General features: G+C 37.7%; 1 protein-coding gene across 3 annotated transcripts in view; it reads right to left on the reverse strand.

The window, feature by feature from the left end:
* The window catches only part of pcdh19 (protocadherin 19), an 83,682-nt gene extending 60,481 nt beyond the window's left edge, over positions 1-23,201 (reverse strand). The window contains exons 1-3 of one of the 3 annotated variants that reach the window (XM_017475211.3): positions 19,084-23,201; positions 12,543-12,888; positions 8,635-10,803 (exon numbers count right to left, since the gene is read on the reverse strand). In XM_017475211.3, coding sequence (XP_017330700.1) covers positions 10,666-10,803; positions 12,543-12,888; positions 19,084-21,215 — 2,616 coding nt within the window. In that variant the 5' untranslated portion in view covers positions 21,216-23,201 and the 3' untranslated portion in view covers positions 8,635-10,665. Of the gene's footprint in view, positions 1-8,634; positions 10,804-12,542; positions 12,889-19,083 lie in introns of those variants that run through there. The other 2 variants (XM_017475207.3, XM_017475208.3) reach the window with 2 other exon arrangements.
* Positions 23,202-24,973: the final 1,772 nt, after the last annotated feature.

A 24,973-nucleotide genomic window follows, 5' to 3' on the forward strand; every position in this document is an offset into this window, starting at 1 on the left:
TAGATTAATCGTGTTCCCTCAAGATGTTACTTCAGTTTTTCGGAAAATTTGCACTAAGAAATCTACTGGACCGAATGGTATTTCGGCTTATCTTCTGCGGGTCTGTGCAGAGGAGTTAACTCCAGCATGGTGCCCAATTTTCCGGCAGTCATTAGAAAACTACATGGTCCCTCTATTATGGAAAAAGACTATCATTACACTTGTTCCCAAAAAATCTTGCTATCGTGCTATCGACAATAATGATATTAGACTAGTTGCTCTAACTTCCATAGTTAGAAGTGCTTAGAAGAAAGCATGAAGTGCTTAGAGAAATATGTGGGGTCTAGATTGAAGTGTTATGTAAACCCACTACTAAATACTTTTCAGTTTGCTTATATAAAATACTTTGTATACAAATGATTTGTCTTAATAGAAACAAGAATAATTACATCATAAAATACTCTGACAGTGCAATACTAGGTTTGTTAGATAAAAGCCAGGATACATCTGAATATCATTCTGAAATTAGCAAGTTTGTGCCGTGGTGTGACGCAAATAAACTTACTGTAAATATCAGGAAAACAGTGGAAAGGATTAGGTGATTATAGTCCAGTAATAATTCATGACACCATTATTAATCAGGTGGGTACTTACAAGTACATTTGTGTGGTCATCGATTGTTCATTTACTTGGAAAGCCCATATTGCAAATCTCTGTTCAAAATTGAAGCAACGACTGTATTTTTTAAGAAAGCTTAGGTTGTATGGTGTGAGTCAGAAGATTATGCTTTTATTTTAACAGGCTGTTCTGGGAAGTCTGTTACATTACAGAATGCAAGCCTGGTATGGTAACCTGTCTAAAACCTGGTATGGTACTGTCCAGTCAAAATCACAGTTTGCTCGTCTTGTTAAAATTGCTATACCAATTATGGGTGTAAGGGAATGTACATCACTTCAATCCATATTTTAGCAGTTGGTTGGAGATGCACAAAGAATTGTGACTGACTCAAACTATGTTTTATCTAAAATGTATCAATTACCACCTTCAGGGAAGCGTTATAGGGTTCCACTATGCAAAAGCAACCATTACAAAAAATAATTTGTACCAGTGTCTATTAATATTTTAAACAGCAACATATAGTTTAAATATAAATGTATTTATATTGGTTCTCTTTTTAATGGTTTTGTTTATTATTATTATTACTAATATTACTATTATTATTATTATTATTATTATTATTATATCTGTGTCAAATGTTGTGTGTTGTGTTTGTACGGCTTCGGAGCCCAAGATGAATTTCAATGTAAACGGACAATAAAGTACAAACTAAACTAAGCTAAACTAAATCCCTTCAGTAATGACTGCTTTTCATATATTAAATATTTAAAAATATTTTTACATATATAGCGGGATCAAATATTGTCCCCTCCAGGACCACAGTCCAACATACTGCACAATACACAGTTCAATGCAACGTGTACAGAATGAACAAGTGCAAATTGTGCAACAAGTGTGAGACCGGGTACAATTTCAGTTGAAGGAGTCTTGCTAACGGTGCAAACACACCGTCATATTCAACCTCCAACAGCGTGCAGTGTTACTCTGGAGTAGCTAGATCATCTAGCACCACAAAATATGAAAATAACATAAAGCAAACTGTCAGAGAGCATTTGAGGCAGCATTATCTACCTTTGCCTGAGCATGTAGCACAATAACAATTAATCATTCTCTTCAGGGAGAACCTAAGAATCCCTAAGAGAAAGCTGCCTCCCTCTGATTGTAATATGATGTACCCAAGACAGCATAAACAACATACCTCAGGGAATAATTCACCTCCCTGTGCTCTCTCAGTTTTATTTTTACACAATGGCAGTCTTCTGGGTGTGTTTTTGCTAAAACGACCCCTGACGGATAGCTTTAGGCTAATGTAGGCTCAGAACCATGAGATGTTGAGACCATAGCTCCATAATGGCCTTTTCCTATTCCATGGACCCTTTTCATCATTCTGAAAACCTCTCTTTCTGAAAGTTTTGGGGAAGCAAATCAATAAAGTAGTCATACTTGAATCACTTTCAGGAGACATTATTTTTTTTGCATCAAAATGCAAAACAGTATCACTGTGGAAAAAAAATACAGCAAATAGCAAGATAATTTCACCATCTTATGAATAACATCAGCACCCCCCCCCCCCCCCCTGAATTTTAGATTTGCTTATCCACAGCCATTTTATAGAATAGAAACCATACCATCAAATTCAGCTTTTATAGAAGCAAAACAAAGAAGAAGAGATAGGGAGTGGCTGTGAGGTCCTGAGATATGAGAGAAGCAGGACAAATGGAAAGAATGATATGAGCAGCAAAAGCCCTTAGAAGGTCTGGTGCTGGTATACATGAACATGGACTCTAGACAACAGGCAGGGAACAAACCATAACATAGGTGATACACAGCAAAAGCTAAACAATGAGTGTTATACACTAGAATAGACAATAATGTGATTTAGGTGCTCATGGTCATGTGACTTTGTGCGTGCCGTGATGATGTGACTGCTGTGGCTGGTGGGTAGTGTAGTTCAGCTCCATTATTGGTGCGATAATGACACTGTCCACGCCGCCTAACATCACTTGACTTCCTTCTAGTGCTCACAGAGAGAAGAAGGCAAGGGTGTCTACTCTGATAAATAGCATTTGTAGTGTCAAAGCACTCTTCTCCACGTTGCAGTATTTGCAAAATGGCCTTGCCATTTCTCTGAATGAGCTGGCACATTGGCACATCATCCTCTATAACCAAGGTCAAAGAAGATCATGACAAACAGAAATAATTAGAAAGAATTTGTTTACATTTAACTCTGCATTAAAAAAAATTTACATCACTGAATGCTCTTGGGATATCTGAAAGGTACATAATTTAAGTATGTCCTCTTTCCATTTGCTTGCTCAAAAGGAGAGATATTCACAGTCTCACAGTTTGACATGCAAACTGAGATGCAAAGTTCCTGTTTCTGTCACATCGGGATACATTACCACCTTCAGTCAACTGTAGCCAATAGGGATCAGAAGAAGAAGAAGCAGCCTTTATTTGTCACATATACTGTACATTACAGCACAGTGAAATTATTTTCTTCACATATCCCAGCTTGTTAGGAAGTCTGGGTCAGAGCGCAGTGTCAGCCATGATACAGTGCCCCTGTAGCAGGGAGGGTTAAGGGCCTTGCCCAAGGGCCCAGCAGTGGCAGCTTGATGGTGCTGGGGCTTGAGCCCTCGACCTTCTGATCAGTAACCCAGAGCCTTAACTGTTGAGCCACTACTGCCAGCATTCAGCATCACATAGCTTTATTATCTTTCACTCTGCCATTTTTAAATTAATATTAATAAGTACCTAGTTTGCACAGTTTGGTAAATTTATTGACATACAGTATACATTTTAAGGTATTGTGGTACAAGTACAGTAAAATACTTTGCTTTTCTCTGCTCCTGGGTTAAAGAATCTTGCCAGACCACTCCTATTGTAGTAATCTATCTGAAGGCATTTTCAATGCTGACAGCTAAATCTGCATTAATGAGAGACAAGGCAGAAAGGAAGAAAGAGGGAGAAACAATTTAATGAAGTAATTTTCTGTCTCTGGCTAGTTTGATTTCCATCAGGAATGCTTTCACAGGGTTTGTCTTCCTACTGAAAATCTTAGCAATCTCACATAACAAGTGCTGCTTGAGAAAGTGTAAAAAATGTTTTGTTTTGTTCTGTTCCAAGTGCACTTTTTTCTTTTTTTTTTTCTTTTTTTAACCAACAGCATTTTAAAACCAGTTGGAAAGTTATCCAAGTAGATCAGCAGGGGGTCAAACTACAATGCCTTTAGCCATAACAGCAACAAGATGGATTTCTATTTTAAAGACATTTCATGACTGCAAAGGCTAGTGGCAGTTTATTTTGTTTTATATTATGCTACATTTTCTTTCTTTTGCATATATTTCAAGAGTTTAAATTACACACTTTTGAAATGGAACAAAAAATAATGCATGGTCTTACAGAACATTAATTACGGTTGTCATCACAATAAATAACTAAAGCAAACAGTTATGATTTATACTTAGCACTGGATTGCGTCATTTGCGTCATCCATGTGTCATTTGCTGTGCTTTTACCTTGGCCAGAGGCTAGTAGCCACAGGGAGTGCTACTGACTGCAGTTTGTTATTATGCCATATTTATGTACTCTCATATAAAGGAGTCACTCAGCAATAGGTGGACTTGTCTGCAGCCCACCTGCTACATTACTCATTTAAGTCTTCAATATAGAACAGATTGAAAGCTTGTATTAGAAAATACATTTAAGTTAAAACAACGTGTCACAGAGATACTTATGGCTTTTATCATTACCAAGCCCCTCCAATGAAGGTATCAACTTTGCAAGCGCTATATTACAATGCTCATGAGTGAATAAGATTGCTTGACATAATGTTGCTCTAGTATTCATACAGTTGAGTTTTAGTGGATGAGCAAGTAATAAGCACTCCTGCAATTCTCACTCAATTAAATGTTGTGTATCTTAAGATAACATTTGAGAAAGTACAATAATCAGTGGTTCACTAATGTAACCTTGTTAGATCATTTACATCTCTATCTGTCATAATTCATTCATTCATGCCTGAATGAAACTCTCTCTCTCTCTCTCTCTCTCTCTCTCTGTGCATGCACTGACTGTGGAGGGTGTGCAGAGCTCTCTGGCATTTTGTCAATCTTCTGCTTGTTGAGACTGTTGAGAGCTGAGAGTTAGAGTAAGTAGGACGCCGTGGCCTCAGAGGCTGGCGGGGAGATGGTGTCTCTCCAGCACAGCATCAGGTGTTTGGTGAAGAGTGGAGTGCATGTGGAGGAGGTGCTATTAGCAGTGGGAGAACAAGTCGGGTGTTAAAATATATGATACTGAATGAACAAAGTAGTGGTGATGTTCCGGAGATAAAGTCTGAATAAAATGCTGGTCCAAGCTGGAATATGGATAAAAGGAGCCCTGGTATAGGTTTCCCCTCTGTCTGCCCCAGCAACGGGAATTGTGATTTCAACTTTGCCCTCATTCATAAAAGATGAGGTAATAATGAGGAGCTGACTCACTTCAGAAAGTTCTCCCGCTCAATGAAAACTATTCTACTTGGCTGCAAAAACATTGCAGTGAAGCATGTTCTGCTTTTCTGCAGACAAGTTCATATGTTCCTAAACAGCCAAGATGAGACCCTGGATGTAAATTTTAAATGCAAATATGGAGACAACAATTACATGGCATATTCTAAAACTGAAGGCCTGAGGTTTGTGTTGGGGACATCGGACACAAAAAGCTGGTCTGCTTGCACAGAGCTGTGCAGCCAGGGAGTGCAGGGGCTGACACAGCTGGGCCACAGCAGCATTAATGATAGTTGGGGGGGGGGGGGGGGTCCAGCCAGCGGGAGAGTAGCAGGGAGCCAGAACCTGGAGTAAACAGCTTACCAAACTGTTGGAAGAGATGGAAGAGGTCAGTAATGGCAATTCACATCACAGACAGTGGAGCTAGTGCTAGCACTGAACCTGAGACAACTGTGGGTGTTGGCGTTAATAGCAACCCCAGCCTCAATGTCCACACTGAAGAGGTCACTGACATTGTAAACCAGCAGCAGTAGGATAAACCACAGAGCTCACTCAGCAACACACTGAGCCAGACAAAGAAACATAACCGAGGCTAAGGACAATAAAGCAAGAAATGGGGGAGAGAATATGAACATGGTTATAGAATTGTCTAAACAGCCACACCACAGTGAAGCAGTGAACATTGTGATAGAGGAGACTGAAGGTCCCGAGTGCAAGGAGCTACAGGAGGAGGAGAAGAGCTCACAGACATAGTGGAGGCAGAGGTCAAGTGAGATGAGCCAAAGCACCAAAAACACCATTTTTTAAAATTATTATTATTTTACATGGTTTGACTGTGACGGCAATCTTTATGTCATGGTGCAACAAATTTTGGTTATACAGCTGTTGACGGAAACCTCAATATCTCGGCTCAGGATGGTCCTAGCTCCTTAGAACAAAAACTGACCTCTTGAGCTATTGTGTTGTTTCTCCTGTGATAATGGCAGTAATTGACTACAGCTCAGAAGTCAGTTACTGCTTTTATCACAGGAGAAACACACCATAGCTCTGTTTATGACACATTAGCTCTGTTTATGACACATTTGTAAAACACACAACTGAACACTGTACTTCCATATTTTGATACAATCTATACACCAATACCAACTGTACACCTGTACCAACATGATAGATCAGGCTGGTCCTTCAAATCTGGCTCTCAAGGTCCACTGTCCTGAAGAGTTTACCTCCACCTCTCAAACTCACAATTTTTACAGCAGAAATGTTACTACAGTCAACCAGAATGCCTTACTGCAGCTTTTGCAAATACAAACCAGTCACATGTAAAAGTTATTTGTGAAATTACCACCAGGTGGCACAAAGGGACAGTTTGCAAAACGTCTGGAAGTGTAACGTGTGACATACGACTGGAAGTGTGACAAAATGGTGCATGAAATGGATTGGCGTGACTTTTTTCTATAATAATAATAATAATAATAATAATAATAACAATAATAATACATTATTTATTATTATTATCGTTAGTATTATTACTATTATTCTATAAAATAATAAGAAAAATCTTTAGTAAATATGAATGGTTAACACTTGAATACCTAGAAATGTGCGAGAATCCTCGCACTCTAAAACGAGGAGCCCCTCCTCTCACTCCCCACATAAGCTGACCCCTCCCTCTCCAGCACCATTAACAGCTTTTGTTTTGCAAATAAGATCACAATCACTCAGTCGATGTCAACTCCCAGCCAGAAGTGAAATCTTCAACTCAACTCTGCATTGAAGAGTTTATTTAACAGTGTGTTCTAAAGAAATATATAATGCACCCATTGATATTTGTGTTCTTAGTCTACAACAATGTGTAAATATATGATGAAATAAGCAATGTTAAGTCTCGTGGACAATGCTAAAAGAGAAAATATTTATATATAATGAAGAAATATTGTTAACTTGAGGTGTAAAATGTGTAAAGACTGAAGTCCAAATATCACAGGACAAAATAAAAGCATGTGCGTGCATGTACGTGTAAGCGAGTACATCACATTCAAGTGGTTATATTTTATATAAATGCACACATTTGATCTGTGTCTGTGACAAGCTGTGTATATTTATTGTGATGTAAGACATATTACTTGTAATAGTTAGTGCTAAAATACAAATTATTTATGGTTGCCGTTATAATTACCCTGACGTGACATAAGCGCAATACAGTGCCCTCCACTAATATTGGCACCTTTGGTAAATATGAGCAAACAAGGCTGTGAAAAATTGTCTTTATTGTTTATCCTTTTGATATTTTGTTAAATATACACTGCTCTCACGGATATCAAACAATTGCAAACAAAACACTGCTTTATCCAAAAAATTCTCTTTGTTAAACATATGTGCACAATTATTGCCACCCCTATGAATTTTATGAGAAAAATATATCTGAAGTATATTCCCATTGATATTTTTTTTAGCACACCTGTATTGTTTTTGAAATTGTTTGATTGAGAGTGACACTAGATTAACCAGATGGGTGGGCCCATGGGTGGATCATTAATGGGCACAGAGTACCAGTATGAGTGAGGTACCAGCAAGGTAGAGGAGGGGTACTGCTGTGGGCTGGTCAGTGTTGGGGAGCAACTAACTAAAAGTAGCGAACTTTAAAAATGGCGTATCTTTTCCAGTGAGTAGCGATGCAGTGCAACCAATCGTTACCTTTTTTGTCCAATTATAATGGTGAGCTTCATTGCATATCTGCAGTGCCTGTTTGCTTTACAGGAATTAAGAGCCTCATGGTAGCTCACATGGATAGGAAAATCCCATCTGATGGACACGTAAAGCAACCAACAACAGTTTATTATGTGATGTATGGGGTGGGTAAATGATAATACAATAATAAATAAACACTGGAGTTTATTCTCTGATACAGAGAATATTACTGGTATTTTGTTATTAAAAAGCAACACAACACAATGTTTACATTTATTTAGTGTGCAATCGAATTGTCTTGAGCCAATGAATCAGAGGGAAAAAAGAATTTCGTTTCTAGGACACACGATTCAAAAGTTATTAACGTTTTTAAATTTGAACAGTTAGTGGCGCTAGAGGGATTGAGTTAGAGACTCTAAATTTGGAGTCTCTAACACATCAACCTGTCTACTACCTGTGTGCCAAATTTCCTGAAAGCAGTTCTATATGGGTTGCCATAGACTCAAGAGTGGAAGAAGAAGAAAAAGACGAAGAAGAAGAAGAAGAAGAAGAAAAAGAAGAAGGAGAAGAAGAAAAATAACGAGAACAATAGGGGTCTTCACCCCCCGGGGCTTGGCTCCTAATAATTTATCGTTGCATGTATTATTATTGGCGTATCGGAAGTTTCAATTATTCAAGTTCGACACACTCATCCTTATTATCCATGATGGTGCAGGAGATGGCAACGGATTCTGATAGAGAAAACCAATTACCCATGGCCTTTTTTGTCAAAGGTCAAGTGTCTTAAGGAATCAAATAATGAAGCTTACACCTTTTATATGTAGTCTTTGCAAACCAAAGATTAAAATACTTCATCCAATACTTCGATTATAATATAATGTCCAAGAGTTCAAGCACAAATTTAAGGACGCATATAGAGGTGAATGCAATTGTCATTTTAAATTGACAAGTAGCGTAATCTGCACATTAAAAATTCATAAACATATTGAAATGTTTTAAAATTGTGTTTAATTTCTTTATGCAAACTATACAGTTATTCTTAAGCTGTTTCACAATCATGACATATAAAAAATGTTTCCCATTTAAGTAGCTTCAATGTAGTTAGCTACTTTTTATTAGTAACTTGCAGTGTAGTTAACTCCTTTTTAAAAGTGTAGTTTGACTGTAGCTTAACTACTTCAAACTATGAGTGGCTTGTAGCTTGAAAAGCTTTCAAAGTAGCTTCCCAAACACAGGGGCTGGTCTCATTAATGATGAGCTAGTTGGACCTTTTCTGGTTGAAGGTGGGCTGAAAATCAACTCCCAAACTTACTGCCAGTTTCTACAAGACACTTTCTTAAAACAGTGGTACAGGAAGAAAACATTCAAGAAGGCCATGATCTTTATGCAGGAATCCAAGACAGAATTATGAACTGGTCCCCTTCCTCACATGATTTAAATCCTATTGAGACTTTCTGGGCCATTCTGAAGCATATGATTTACAGTTTACTCTTTGAACAGCAGTTGGGTGGCTGTGGTGGATGCCTCAGCTAAAATTGATTGTGAACAGATCAAGAAACTGACATATAAAATGGCTGGAAGGCTCATGGTGGTTATTGAAAAGAAAGGTGACTATATTCATCACTAAAATTTTTTGTTAACCGCTATATATTATTTTATGTTAGTTATTCATTAAATGATAATTTAAGACTGAAGAATAAACAAGCAAGTGAAAGAAATGATTTGAAATTTAGTTGCCTAATAACTGTGCATGCTAATAAGTTCCTCTGAGAAAGACAAATTTAATTTTTTCTATGTTAAACATTGTATTTTGATGTGAAATATGCATGAAATATGAAATATAAAATCAAGCTGAGAAATACCATTTGCCTAATGTACACACCGTGTAGCTGCAGAAATCAAGCGGACCTTATTCCATTGTGATTCTCAAGTGCATTTTATTGTAGAGATGCATCAGATGGTTCATCTAATTCATTTGGGTGTCTATTTTAGTCTACTTTAATTTGCCTTCAGCAAGAAGATCTTCTTGATTATTACCCATTGCCAGCGGACAAGGTGTATGATTTATCAGTGATAAATCTCCATCAATCATTTCCTGTTTTCTAGAGACATGTCCTTGATTGTAGAGAAAATAAGAGAGGCAATCGTAATAGTTTTACCAACAATGCCTGAACAAACCCTGTTATCCATCCTGGAGAAACTTTCAAGCATAGGAGTGGAATGCAAGTCTAACCTGAAGTTGATTAAGAAGGAGCTGCAGGAACATATTTGGTCTATACAGTCTTGCAAACTACTACAGGTTTGGAACACTGAGGGTAATGTACCTAATTGTTTAATTGTTCAAATGGTTTGCCCAAAAAAGATGGCTGATATTTGTTGTACAATTTATTTAAGTTGTACTTAACAGGGTATCATGTAGAATATAGTTAACATGATTTATTTTATATTTGAAACAACATGTTGCTAATATTCATGCACTGGTTTGATGTTTTCAGAACATATAACATGTGCCACAGATTCACCATCAACAAGAAGTAGTACATCATCTACAGATATATCAAGCAGTCCATCTCTTAGGAATACCTCTTCCACCTCCAGCACACCAAGTCCAGCCAGCACAAACAGGAGGTCCAGCACTGACCTCAATATGTGGCCTGACAGTTTTCTGGGAGTAAGGAGCAGCAGCCTACTCCTAGAGATTGTTGGGAGATTATTCTAATAATCATACATGAAATGAGACCTGTTGAGTTTAATCCTACAAGATCAGACTGCCTTACTGTAGCCAAAATGGTTGTAAAACAATATCCAAAAAGCAGACATTCTGGTACCAGAATTGGGAGTGGTTATGCCTCCTTTGTGAACCACCTGAAAACCCATGTTGAACACATCAACTGAAACAAAGTGTAATCATGACACAAGAGATCTCTAGTTCTTCAACTAAAAACAGTGCAAGAGGGCCATCACACCATTCCGGCTTCGTCAGATCAGGTAGCCTGATTGTTCTCCAAGGGAAAATGAGGCAAGTCTAGATGAAAAGCAAAAGGAAATGAAAGAATAGTATTTTTGGGAGGATCTAGCAGGGGTGGCGAGAGGTCACCTCAGACAGCTCATGGAGATAACATACTATATGCAACATAAGGCCATCAATGCAAGCCCAGCACCATTAATAGTGAAGCGGAGAAATACCTGGCCATTTCTTTTCACACAAAAGGCACTTTTGGGACTTTAAGCTACTTACTGACTTTTCCTTTACGATTTTTTTTTTTTTTTTTTTTTTTTTTTGCATTTAAGGACAGAGGAAAGATGATTTTGTAGTTTTCCCAGCAAAAACCAGTACATGAATAGGTTAGACACTTCCTTTCAAGGTTTGATGCCATTGAATCTACCATCCTAGATGTGATCTTCTTGCTAATGGCACATTTTAAAGAAAAATCTGAGGCACTCATTTTACAAGTTGATGCAAGTGTTCATTTTATTTGATTCAATTACCTTTTTTTTTTATAAATATGATACATAAACCATAATTAGTTGTGTCCAAGGTCATAGATTTCATGTCTTTTATTTTGAGAATAAGTACTTTGGAAATGGTGTTCCTGTAGTTGTGTTCCTGTAGTTGTGCCACTTTATGGCTAATGTTTAGTTATGGACAATGTTTAGTTTTTATTTTAAATACATATCAGTCTGATACAATAGTCTTTTAAGCCAGTGATAGTCAAATGCAGTATTGCAGTTGTGACAGGGTTTAATTCCAATCCTAATATACTTGATCGAGTTAAGTAGGACCTTGAGGAGCATATTTAGCTATAGGTGTGTTAGAACTAGGGTTGCACAGTATACCGGTAGTATGGTAGTATCGCGATACTAAAGCTTAAAAACAGAGCCGATACCACTGTATTACTTTAAATGGTAGTATCAGCAATATGGTAGTACTGTAAGCAATGTTGTATGTGTGGCAGTTAATACTATTTTCACCAATTCGACACATCCCACTGCTTTTGCAGAATACAAAAAGGTTAGTGAAACTCCATTTAACCTAATTTCTTTACTTTGATCTTTAAAGATTTCCTGTTTGCTACCAAGTGAGCTAACGTTACGCTAACTGCGATGTATAATTTAATGAACTTGATTTTTTTTTAAAATGCTTTCAGCAGGGTTGCCAGATTTCCCATGTATAATGTCCATGTATTACCGATATATACTGTAAATCAGAACTACATACCACTATTAATTTGTTTCTCCCAATAAGACAAAGAAAAAAATACATGTCTACCCTTTCCTTTCCCGGTTTTTGAGTAGCAGTTAGGGGTAGAAACAGTGCTAAAAAAAAACCTGGCAACTCTCCCAACAAGCTCCATCAAGCTGTTCTGTAAGACTCAATATCAAAATAAAAAAACATTTTGTTGGTCAAGTGGAAGCCCAGTCCCTAAAGCTGGCAAGCAAAAAAAAAATCTAATAAAAATAAAATAAAATAAGATCAATACTCCACCTATTCTTTGTATCTGCATTTATAGTACTCATTACCTGTTCAATCTAAATAATGAATTGATATTTGGTTACAACCCTAATATACATGCAATAAACAAAAATAAGTGTTCCTGTTCAATGGCCAAGTAATGAAATTTACAACCCTATAGTAGCCAGAACAGATCCTTAAATGCTTGGCCCTCATGTGCTTCACCAACACTGTAAACTTAGTCCCCTTTTTACCAAAGGCACCCTAAAATCCCATGCAGGACTCTAAGACTGATTTAGAGTGGCTCTCACCTCTGGCAGTGGCATGCCGTTGATGATTAGGTCGGGCTGTTGTGGGCCCTGCCCAGTGAAGGTGTGGTGGTAGCCATGGTTCGGTGCAGCATTTCTTGAGTTCTGGCTTTCCACGTTGAGGAAGGTACTCTCAGAGCGTCTGCCGCCCAGTGGCAGTGTCTGCTGGTGGTAGTCAAAGTAGTTGAGAGAGGATGTGAGGGATGAGCAGCTCACCACATTCATCTTGTCTGTCTCCTCCATGTCTCGTGGCACCAGACGGATATCATTCTTGCTCAATTTCTTTTTTTTGCTTGACTTCTTCTGGTTGCCATAGGAGTACTCCGCCACCCTGCGCAGGTACAAAAAACTGAACAGACTCAATAAAGCAGTGCTCTATCTTTCCAGCTAAGTACAGGGTCCTATTTTCATGATCATAATGCAAACACAAAAATAAAGCATATGATTGCAATGCTAAAGTCATGGCAGATATTTTTGTGCCCAATGGACAATAATGTGAGAAAGAGTTATGGCTGTGCGATTAATTGAATTTTTGATTTTAACTTTGCTTATGGCCTCCGACGATTATGAAAACAAAATAAAATCGAGATAAAATGATTATTGTGCCACATTCTGTTTTGTAATGTTCTAATTTTTTCTTTTTAAAAACCGCATGCCATTTTTCTTTACAGCGTTGCGCTTTCTCTAAAAGGCCAAAAAAAAAAAAAAGACTAAAAAGGCCAAACTCACTCCCCGCCAGGCTGTGGCATTTTTAGTTCAGCTCAAGCCAAGATGACAGAAAGAGAACCTTTGGTCAACAAGAATGGTTAAACCATTTCACCCGTTTGGAAACAATTTGTTTTCAAGGAGTCCGATGTGGAACAAAAAGAAATAACTAGATGCAACGATACTAAATTTCTCAGCCAATACCGATACCGATAGTTCTGCCTTTTTTGCCTTCTTTTAAATTATTAATAATTAATTCCACAATTCTGAAAGAAATGCAAATAAAAACTTTATCCTCTCCATTTCAACAAGTTGTTTCACAGTAACTGGTCTCATAAACAGAAAACATATTACTCTAATTAACATTAACACATTAACTAAATTCTGAAGATTAAAGTAAGATTTCTTAACTTATTGAATGTTATTAATTCCTATTAACATTGACTGAATCCTAAAAAACCTCCTGTTAGGCTTGTATTCACTCACAACTAAACAAAAGCATTTCTTCTTCATCATTGAACATCTAACTGGTAATGTAGAATATCAACTTTTTTAGATATTAACATTAACTGGATATGAAATTATACTACTCCATAAATATATTTTTTGTGTAATGTATACTTTTTTGTCAACTAATTTTTATTTAAATCTTTCAACTGTGTACTGGCCCTTTAATTCAGCGTGAGCAGCACGGCAAAAAAAATATAGACTCGACGCCAAAACTCCTGCTTCACTGCTGCTCACTTCCGGTATAAAATTTCAGCAGTGCAGCGCTTACAGAGCTTACAAACTGCAGTTTTGTCGTCATTCCGCACAAGTGACATCATCTTTACACACAGGACGAAATCGATGTGTTTTCCCGCCCTCTTTTGATTGACAGGATATAATCGGCCCTGAACATCAGATGTTTTAAAACTATTGGCCGATGGCGTGAAAATTGCCTGCATCGGTGCATCTCTAGAAATAACGTTCGGTATCATTGGGCTCATTTCCTCTAGCGTCATGACAGCTGGTCTAAATACGGTCATTTTCTTTCTAGAGCTCACTAATAGTGAGAAACTACAGACTGATCTAAACCAGAAGACAGAATTTCATTGGCTAAGAACGGAATTTCATTGGTTAAGGAAGTTTAAAGTTCATTTTTCGCAAAAAGCTCCACTAGCTTACAAGAAACATCAATACAGTAAAAAGAGATGTAGAAAATGCAGAAATTTTTGTGCCAAAGCATAAAAAAACGCAATGTAAGTAGCTATCCATAGCTCGAATAAGTAAGGAAAGTACATGTAGAGGCATAGTGATCTAATTTATTTTTACATTATTATTTATTACATTATTTACACATATACATACATTCATATACATTAGAGCTGCAACAACTAATTGATAAAATCGATAATAATCGATCATGAAAATCGTTGCCAACGTATCTCATTATCGATTAGTTGGTCTGCGTGCAGCACGGGGTACATTTACTCACTACGTTACTTCTGTTCCGAAAACACGCTTCGAAGAGTAAATACTAAAGTTGTGTCCCAAATGACGTACTATACACTTACACTCACACTGTGCACTGTGTACTCTACCATCTAGTATATGAATTTTAGAAAGGTAATACCATCTCAAAAGGATCACTAGCGGTTTTTTTAACTAAGTATAAGCTGCTTCCTAGTTGACAGCGCATGATGTCATACCGTGTAATGTGATGCCGCTAGCTTTAGCCTAATACCCAGAGTCACCGACAATAACTTTCTTCGGTTTACAGTTTATGTCAACGTTACTTTTTATAAAATGTAATGCATAAATACTATTATATAACAAACTTCTATGTTAGTTTATATTATATATAAGTATTTATGCATTATTTTTATGGATGCACAAAAAGCACTGAATTAAACTACAGTCCTAAACGAATAATATATATTCTGAGGTGTGTCTGTGTGTATTGGGTTCTTTTCAGCCTTATATAATTGGACAAACATTTGTGTAAAGGTTTAGTCTGAAGTTTATATTTGTAACACTCAGTTTGTGGATTTTATCTTAAATAAACAAAAAATGGTACTGAAAGTTTGCCCCCCCCACCCCCCATTAATGGAAAAAAATATATTTTATAATAGTCAGTCAACTAATCGATTACGAAAATAATCATTGGTTGCAGCCCTAATTTATATATATATATATATATATATATATATATATATATATATATATATTTATATATATATATATATATATATATATATATATATATATATATATATATATATATACACACACACACACAAATATAAACTTCGCCATGGACACACACACATATATTACATATTATATCATATTGTGTTTAATAATCGTGATCTCAATAATGACCCACCCACAGTACTGCAGATCTTTTTGTTCAAGAGTACAAAAACACAAAAACTATTAGTACTATTAGAAAACAAGTAAAACTGGTCTATCCTGAACAATGCTAGCAAAGTGTCAGTTTTATATCAATAATTTGTTCTTGCATTTGCATGAAAATAGAAACTTCACAGAAAAGGTGTCAACTCTGCTACCAGACCTGGACTCATTGGCAAAGCCACAGTCAAGTGACCTCCGGCCACCAATGGAACAATCATTCCTAATTTGTTTGCAGCCTCATGTATTGCAGCTTTACTTGTCGCAAATAAGCAGCACAAGGCAAACATGCTAGACCACAGCAGCACACAAAGTGACAAAAGACACAGAACACCATCAGGAGAGTAAGCAACAATATTCAAATCTCAACTCACACTTAAGTCCTTTAAAATTTAAATTTTCAGCACATGTCTCTATGGCTTCCTAACTCAAGCACAATAATTTGATTGCAATCATAGTATATGAATGACAATGGAAGATGCTTTGTCTGCACTGTTTTCACACTAGACATGAACCTATGAGCTCATAAGTGAGGCATGTGTTGTAAGCATCTCTCCCAGCTGACTTTTCTCCTTTCCCAAGAGGATCACTATTCCCATGAAATACTATTACTCTAATAACTGTTCAGATTTCTTTGAATATTTTTTTAAAACTCTTTCTTTTTCCTTTGGATGCTGGCTGCATTCACGCATTTATTTTTTCTAGTGAAGAAAAAATATAGTAGTGTAGGACCTTATCTAATGGACACCATCTGAAACAGCTTGCTTCCTCTTATTCAAACTACAGTGGAAGCAATTTTTGGAATATTAATACTCCTTAAAAAACTAGAAATAAAGAAGAAAATTGTTTTTTGTTTTTTTTGGCAAATTAACTTGTGTCCAAAGCCAATATCATATCTCTGAAAATTGTAAATTGTTTAAATCAAATATTTATGTACTATCCACACTGTAACTGCTTTGCATCTGCAGTGTCATATTTTTGAAATTAAAATGTAAATGTATAATGTATTTATCTGACTTTAAATAGAGGCAATCCCACACATCTTGGATGAGCCAGTAAAGTCTTTTAGCGCAGCACATGAAAAAACACATCAAGCACTTTCACTAACTCACCACTTGGGAAGTGGATAGATTCAATCAGTTTTATCTAGAGAGAGAAAAAAAATGAACCGCAGCAATGAACATATAACCAGGGGGAGTCTATGAAAAGGCTTGTAAATATATAACCTGAAACTTTTATCGGTCATGCTTGAAAATATTCTCTCATTCAAAACACCCCTGTTAATATGGTCGGTAACACATGATGCATTCCATGATGGAAACGTCAACAAAATTATATTCCATGTATTGATGATGCAGAATGAAATTGAATTTGAAATTTGCAAATGCAATTTGCATGAACATATTCCATGGTAATGTGGTGATGGGAAATCAACTTGCAAAAGACATAATAGTTTGGTCTAAAGAACACAATTGTTTATATTGTTATAAATGTTAGAAATTGATCATTTTTATGTTGTTGCTTTCAGCTTAATAACTGCAATCATGCCTTTTATGCATTATATCTGCTATATTTATATGCATGTATTAACATACAGTGCCCTCCACTAATATTGGCACCCTTGGTAAATATGAGCAAAGGAGGTTGTGAAAAACTGTCTTTATTGTTTAACCTTTTGATCTTTTGTTAAAGAAAAAAAATCACAAAAAACTCTGTTCTCGTGGATATCAAACAATTGAAACGAAACACAGGTTAATCCAAAATATATATTTGTTAAATATAGGTGTACAACAATTATTGGCACCCTTTAAGTCAATAATTTGTGCTACCTCCATTTGCCAAGATAACTGCTCAGAGTCTTCTCCTATAATGCCTGATGAGGGTGGAGAATACATGGCAAGGGATCTGAGACAATTCCTCCATACAGAATATTTCCAGATCCTTCAAAGGTCCATGCAGGTGGACTCTCCTCTTCAGTTCACCCCACAGGTTTTCTATGGGTTTCAAGTCAGGGGACTGGGATAGTCAAGGCAGAACCTTGATTTTGTGGTCAGTAAACCGTTTTTGTGTTGATTTTGATGTATGTTTTGGATCACTGTCCTGCTGGAAGATCCAACCACAGACCATTTTAAGCTTTCCGACAGGCAGTCAGGTTTTCATTTAATATCTGTTGATATTTGAGTCCATGATGCCATGTATCCTAACAAAATGTCCAGGTCCTCTAGCAGAAAAACAGCCCCAAAACATTAAAGAGCCACCACCATATTTACCCATGGGCATGAGGTACATTTCCATATGGCTACCCCTCTGTGTGCGGCAAACCACCTCTGGTGTTTATTGCCAAAATAAAATTGGCAATTGCCCATTTCCATTCCCATGCCCATTTCCAAAATGCCCATTTCCAATGCTTGTGCTATTTTCTTATAGCCACTTCCCATTTTGTGAAGCTCAACCGTTTGCTGCACATCACAGCTATATTCCTTGGTCTTAACCATTATTATGAATGACCAAGGGAATTTGGCCTATGTGTAGCCTCATATTTATGCCCATGTGAATGGTTGAACAATTTCCTGTTCCTAGTCACCCAGGTGTACTAAAAAATGTAAAATATCATGGGAATCAATGGGAATATACTTCAAATATATTTTTCTCATATGAATTCATAGGTGTGACAATAATTGTTACACACCTATATTTAACTAAAATATTTTTTATAAACCTGTGTTGTGATTGCAATTGCTGGATATCCATGAGAGCAGAGCATTTTTGAGAATTTGTTTGCACAAAAGATCAAAAGTTTAAACAATAAAGACAATTTTTCACAGCTCATATTAACCAAAGGTGCCAATATTAGTGGAGGACACTATATGGTGTATTATGGCATCATCTTTATAAACTCTATCGATTTATGCACCCAGTTAATAAATGAGGGCTGTGCAAATCACTGGATAATATTCACTTAATTCTCACCACTCTATTCATTTTCTGGAAATTGGTTTCTGGAAATCTTTCTGTATATGAAACAAGCATCGTTCTACATTGATCATTTACAAGTTGGAATAGTATTTAGCACATGTAATGCCATTTATAAGATTATTTATGTTCAAAAGATGTACCTGTATTTAAAATTAAAACTGAATCAATCACTATTAAAATAGAGTATATATATGAAGCTACATAACCCTGACTTGCAAGCTTAATTCGACTTGGACCCTTTAGATTTGCAATACTGCTTGGCCACATTCCAGTAAGGTCTTGTCACAGGCCCACAAAACCACAGAAAATTACACTGCCACTGTCAAGTTAAACTAAAACTCAAACATGCATTAGATCCTACTTGAACATATATCACATGCACAGTTCACCAAGAAAATCATTCAGTAACAACAGGGATGATGCTGTGTTATTAAAGCAAAAGGAGCTGTTTCAAAAATAGCTAAGATACCTGCAGTTGTATGTGCGAATTTCCTTGTTATCCCTTTTGCACTTCACGGCTACAAAGATCATTGTGACAAACAAAATAGCAGCAATGGATCCCAGAGCGATGATGAAGATGAGGGACAGGTTTACTGATCCAATCTGCTCCTGCGTGTTAAGGTCCGGAGAGAGGTAGATAATGATGTATGCAGAAGCAGATAAAGATGTCTGGCCATGGTCGTGAGCCACAACGGTGATTTGATAGGAGGGTTTGGCGTTTTCTCCAAACATTTTTGTGGTCCGCACCTCACCATTAATCTGGTCAATTTCAAAGTATGCCATGTCTCCCTCTGAGATGGAATATGTCAGTCTTCCATTTTCTCCCTCATCATAGTCATCAGCCTTGATTTGAGTAACCAAATAACCAACACCAGCATTTTTGGGGATGGAAATCTCCGCAGTGCCATTAACGAGTGGTGGGGTCGTCATCACAGGTGTATTGTCATTTACATCCAGAACAACAATTCGCACAGTGGCATTACTTGTTAATGAAGGATCTCCCCCATCTTTGGCAGAGACCTTAAATTCAAATGTCCGTGTGTCTTCATGATTAAAAGCCCTGACCCCATAAATTTCTCCATTTGAGTTTACAGTAACATATGACTCCACTGACATTCCTCGAACTTCTGATTTGATGATTTCATAAGACACTGTGCCATTCATTCCCAGGTCAGGATCTCTAGCAGACACTGCAAGCAGGAATGCACCTGGGACATTATTTTCTAACACCATTGCTTGGTAATGTGGCTTTGTGAAATAAGGGGGGTTGTCATTTTCATCTGTTACTTTAACTGCAAAAGATTTTGAACTTCTCAGTGGGGGATAACCACTATCCTCAGCCAAGATAGTAAGATTGTACATATCTCTCTGCTCCCTGTCTAGTCGGCCATCAACAAGTAAGGTGGAGAAGCTCTCAAACTCATTGAGTCTGAAAGGCACGTTGCCCTGCAGTCTGCACTGCACTTTCCCGTTTGCACCTGAATCATTGTCAGAAACTCTCACCAATGCGATGACATATCCAAGAGGTGCATTCTCACTGACATCTACCATCTCACTGTTTTCAGACAAAAGCTTAATTTCTGGTGAATTGTCATTGACGTCTATTACATTGACAATCACTTTGCAGTGAGCTGGAATGGAATTTGGACCCAGATCTTTGGCTTGAACATCTATTTCATGCACACGCAGTTCTTCATGGTCTAAAATTCCATTTACACTTATGACGCCAGTTTTGGGATCAATTTTGAACATTTGTTTAGTCAGATTGGACACAAAATTAATAAATGAGTATACAACCTCACCGTTTATTCCTTCATCTGGATCAGTGGCATTCAAGTCTATTACTAAAGTATTTATAGGAGCATTCTCCATCACATTAACGGTGTAAACGGGCTCATCAAACACAGGGTTATTATCATTGGAGTCAATTACTTTGATGTTAAGTTGTACACTCCCAGTCTCTGGTGGTTCTCCTCCATCCTCGGCCGTGATTTCAAACGTATAATGAGACTGTGTTTCCCTGTCCAGAGTTTTTTCTACTATGAGCTCGGCTATTTTAGATCCGTCTCCCCTGGTCTTGATCTCCAGGCCGAAAATATCGTTGGGGGTGATGGAGTAAGTCTGAACGCCATTGCTTCCCGAGTCCGGATCGCTTGCGCCCTCTAGGGGAAACCGCGTGCCTGGAGCGGCGTTTTCCGAGATCTCGATGTCGATATGGCTGGTGGGGAATCGGGGCGCGTTATCGTTCACATCCAGGATCTCGATTTTAATCACGCATATCTCCATCGAGTTGGACATTACCTCCAGAGAAATGGTGCACTTCGTCATCTGCCGGCAAACAGCATCGCGATCGATTTTCTGCTTAGTGAGGAGCAGTCCTGCTGGGCTTAGGTTTACCCATCGCGGTTCGGAATTGGAGATTACTCGCAAAAAAGGCTGCCGATTCCCGAGCGCGAATCCAGCCACTTTCGCGTCCGCAGTGACATTGGCGATTTTCGTTCCCGCGCGCAATTCTTCCTCCACTGTGTATTTCAGATTGAAAACGGCTCCTGCGCCGCTCCAGCACGCCATAAAGCACAGAATCACTTGCACGAAATCCATGTCCTTATAGCGATGGAAACCTGTTGACGCCCTCCTCTTCTCACTTATTTGCCGACTAGGTTACAGCCAGGAACGGCATGACGGACATTTTGTTTATATATATGTATAGGTCTATAAAAACGAGGTCTGAAACACGGCCTTAAAAAGCCTAACTGATTTCATTGGAATTGCTGAGAGTGAGGGACAACTCAGTCGCTCTTTTCTTGCTGGCCATTTTTTACGTCATCGAAAAAAATATATTTGAGCACTGCAGGAATGCGAAAATAGGCTGTTGTGAACGAGAACAATACGTGCATAAAAAATAACTGCATTTGCGCACATTAAATACAATATCGCATCACAGAAAGCTAGCGCGAGCTGAGCATTTTGTGACAATGAGAAACAACAGTCGCCACGGCGATAGACAGGCGTACAAATTAGGCTATGTGTCGTACAGAAGTAATTTTAAACGTTCCAGTCCGAACGCATCACCTCGTATCCACGATTGGCCTCTATGTCGAAGCCCAAATCCATTGAACCGGTGAAGAATCCAGATGGAGAGTAACAAGGCGAAAAAAAAAAATCGGTCGGACAAACAAACAAGAACAGAAAAGATAATGCTGGTAATGACGATAATCATGCACGAATCAGTGGTAACTGTCCAAGGTAGATTCACGGCACTCCAGTATTCCTAAAGGAGCCAGCTGCGGGCGCTTCAGCCTTAAGCGACTGGCGGATTTTTCGCAGCAAATTTCTTCAGTGGGGGGAAAAAGGGCCGGATTAGCAGCCTTTAGTCCAGTCACGGGAGGAAATCCGTATTTAACGTAACTACTTATCAGTAAGTTCAGTGTTGACTCGGAGTATGTGGTAGTCCGTGTAGCTACTTTGGGGGGAAAAAAAATAAAAATAAATAATAAATCCAGTATGTGGACGAGGCTGGTTAGTTCCGAACGAGACTGTATCTGCAGATCACTACACGCACCCCCAATGTTCACTAGTGAACACGGAGCCCAGCGCGCGCCACTCTCAGGACCCGCAAGACCCTCAGCCAATCAGCTTACATTGACGAGTGGGCGCGGCCAAACATCGCACTGAAACCAGGCCAAGATCCTGCTCCAGCACGGCGAAGTGGATATTACTGGAGAGACAGCGGAGTGGCTCAATATCTCTCACGGCTACACGAAACTAGTTCTAAATGTAATTCATACAACAGTGTTAAACGTTAAAAACCTTTCGTTTTCGCATTAGTCCCCTCATTTGAACCAATGGTCAATTGAGGAATCTCAGCTACATGCCTGTTGAAACTGTTTTCTTTCGATTGTTAAATATTATGTTGTTGTAGCCGTTATGGGTAAAAGCATGGTTATTGGTGATAATATTAGTACATTTTGATAGTTGATATTAATATTAGTACATTTTAGGATTCTGAAAACTATTCGGTTGCAGCAACAAGCATATAAATGCAAGCGCGTTAAAAGAAAATAGCCTACAGGCAGCAGGTTGGGCTACGTGGTCCATCTTGAAGTAAACGAATATAATAGGTTATACAATCCGAAAGCATAAAATATATCTATATTGTGGTAGATATTTGTGATGTTGGTAAGCATTGAAAAGAAAATGCGGTTCTCCTACAGATGCATTTTTGCCCCAGGGATGCCTCGTGTGGCGTTTGTTTGTCTCCTCCATCTGCGCGTACAAACACGTGACCTCCATACGACTGTTGGGATTCTGTCTATTTATTTGTCTGTCTGTCTGTCTTGTACCCGGTGATTTAGACTTTGGAATTTTTTCAAAAAGATTTTCCTTTATCTAAACATTTTCTTTGCATTGCTTCGTCTACTGCTATTCTGACGGTGGCTTCGTGTTTGCAGCATTGGTTTACATGCAAAGACCGGTGAAGAACGACGGGAAGATATATTTGGCTGCAGTGCAACCTATTTCACATATATGTAGATTAAACAATTGTGCTCATATTTGCTAGATCTAATATATTTGTAAGATCTAAGATTGTTAAAGCGATTGTTGGTGTCTGATTATTTTTGAGTTACTGTCGCCACGGTTTATCCCCCTGCTTCCCTCATACACAATGAAGCAGAACCTATACTATGACGCAGAAAAGTGAGTTGGAGGCTGAAATGTGGCTTTCGAGTCACAAGGGTGACACCTAGCGTCCTTTTGCTCTTTCTTTCCTATGAATGAGACTTGGCAGAGTCATTTATTCCACCTAGTTATTAAACAGCTGTAGGCTTTGTAAAAATATAGGCTTCGTTGAAAGCTTCGTACTACCATTTACAATAAAAGTTGTTTGCGTACCATCTGACAATTACTTGGTATGCTAGCAGGTAATATGCTTATGGGAAGGTATAGCTCCAACACATCATATTAAATTTATGTTAAGATTAAAAAATGTATCCTGTTCTATCCTGCCCTGTTGTTTCCAAATCATATCTATTCTAAAACCATTAGTAACCAGAGAACTTGTGGGTGTGATAGCGGAATACTAAAATCTATCTCCAACAAATTCCATCCCTCCTACAAAATCCAAAAAAATATCAAAGATACAACACTATGTCCCACAATTTGAGGGAAGATACTACTCCCAAGATGGAAATGTGAAATTATATTTAATATTCAATAATAATTTAATATTCAAGTCTCACTCTCTTAAACAAAATCAAATGAACAAATTATTCTAACTCTAATGCTTCCTGCACTACTTTTGTCAAAAAGGGGGGGGGGGGGGGGGTTTCTAGACAATTCTGGGGTAAAATTCCAAAACTCTTTGTGAATAACAGAATAACTTTGTTCAGGTTGACAGACTGTCAAGGTATTGTTCTTGAGTTTGCTTACCAAGATTCTGTATAAAGTCTTGCACATTATTACACCATGACCAAACACACATTTCATTGGCCTTGAGCATTTCTTTTCTGCTCATCTGTATTCAACCAAAAGGCTGAAGTGTTTTTGAAGTAAGGCTGTCAGACCACCATGCCTTTGCCCATGGCTGAAGTCTCCATGGTGTTTAGCATGAGATTTTAGCCTTGTAATGAAAAAGGAGAATGCTGAAGGTGTACTAGACTGCTGGTTTATCCGATTAATGAATTCTTAATGGTGAGGTGAGATTAAACTGTGGGCAAAACATTTTTCTCAAGCCTTTTTATAATTCATGTTTAAAATAGAGCATGTGATACAGCCCATCAATAAACCCCTGAAATCGGGAATTTTATGTGCCCAATAGATTTGTTCTAGACAAGCTTATCTTATCTCCTTTTCTATGAATTACTGAAATTCGAGCTCTCATTCCATCACTGTAAGTTATGTTTAAATAATACCTAATTGTATGTTTAGTAATATTAACTATTAAATAATCATATGTTGATTAATAATCAAGTTCCATATGTGTTGAATGAATTAGTCTGTAATATTTCTTTATTTCTATACAATAGCTTCATTATCTTTAATATCAACACTATAGCTTACTTAGTGACTGCTGTGGCATACTGGGCAGGATTTGGTCTTGGAATTTTGAGTGATACATTGCATTTGAGTGAGCTAGTTGTAATCTAGTGGGCCTCCATTCATTGTAAGGGTAGAGAAATGACCATCAAAGGCAGAGTGAAGTCAGCTATGTGTTGAGGGGCATGCTGAAATTACCACTGCACAAGCACACTCTAGAAAAAAGTTGACACAGGGTGATGCATAGATGCTTTGAAGTATTTTGAAATGAAGCAAAAATAATTTTAAAAAACAAGAGAAGGTAGAAAGCAGTAATTATAAGT

This window comes from Ictalurus punctatus, chromosome 8 (genome assembly GCF_001660625.3).
Source record: "Ictalurus punctatus breed USDA103 chromosome 8, Coco_2.0, whole genome shotgun sequence".
Lineage (NCBI taxonomy): Eukaryota > Metazoa > Chordata > Actinopteri > Siluriformes > Ictaluridae > Ictalurus > Ictalurus punctatus.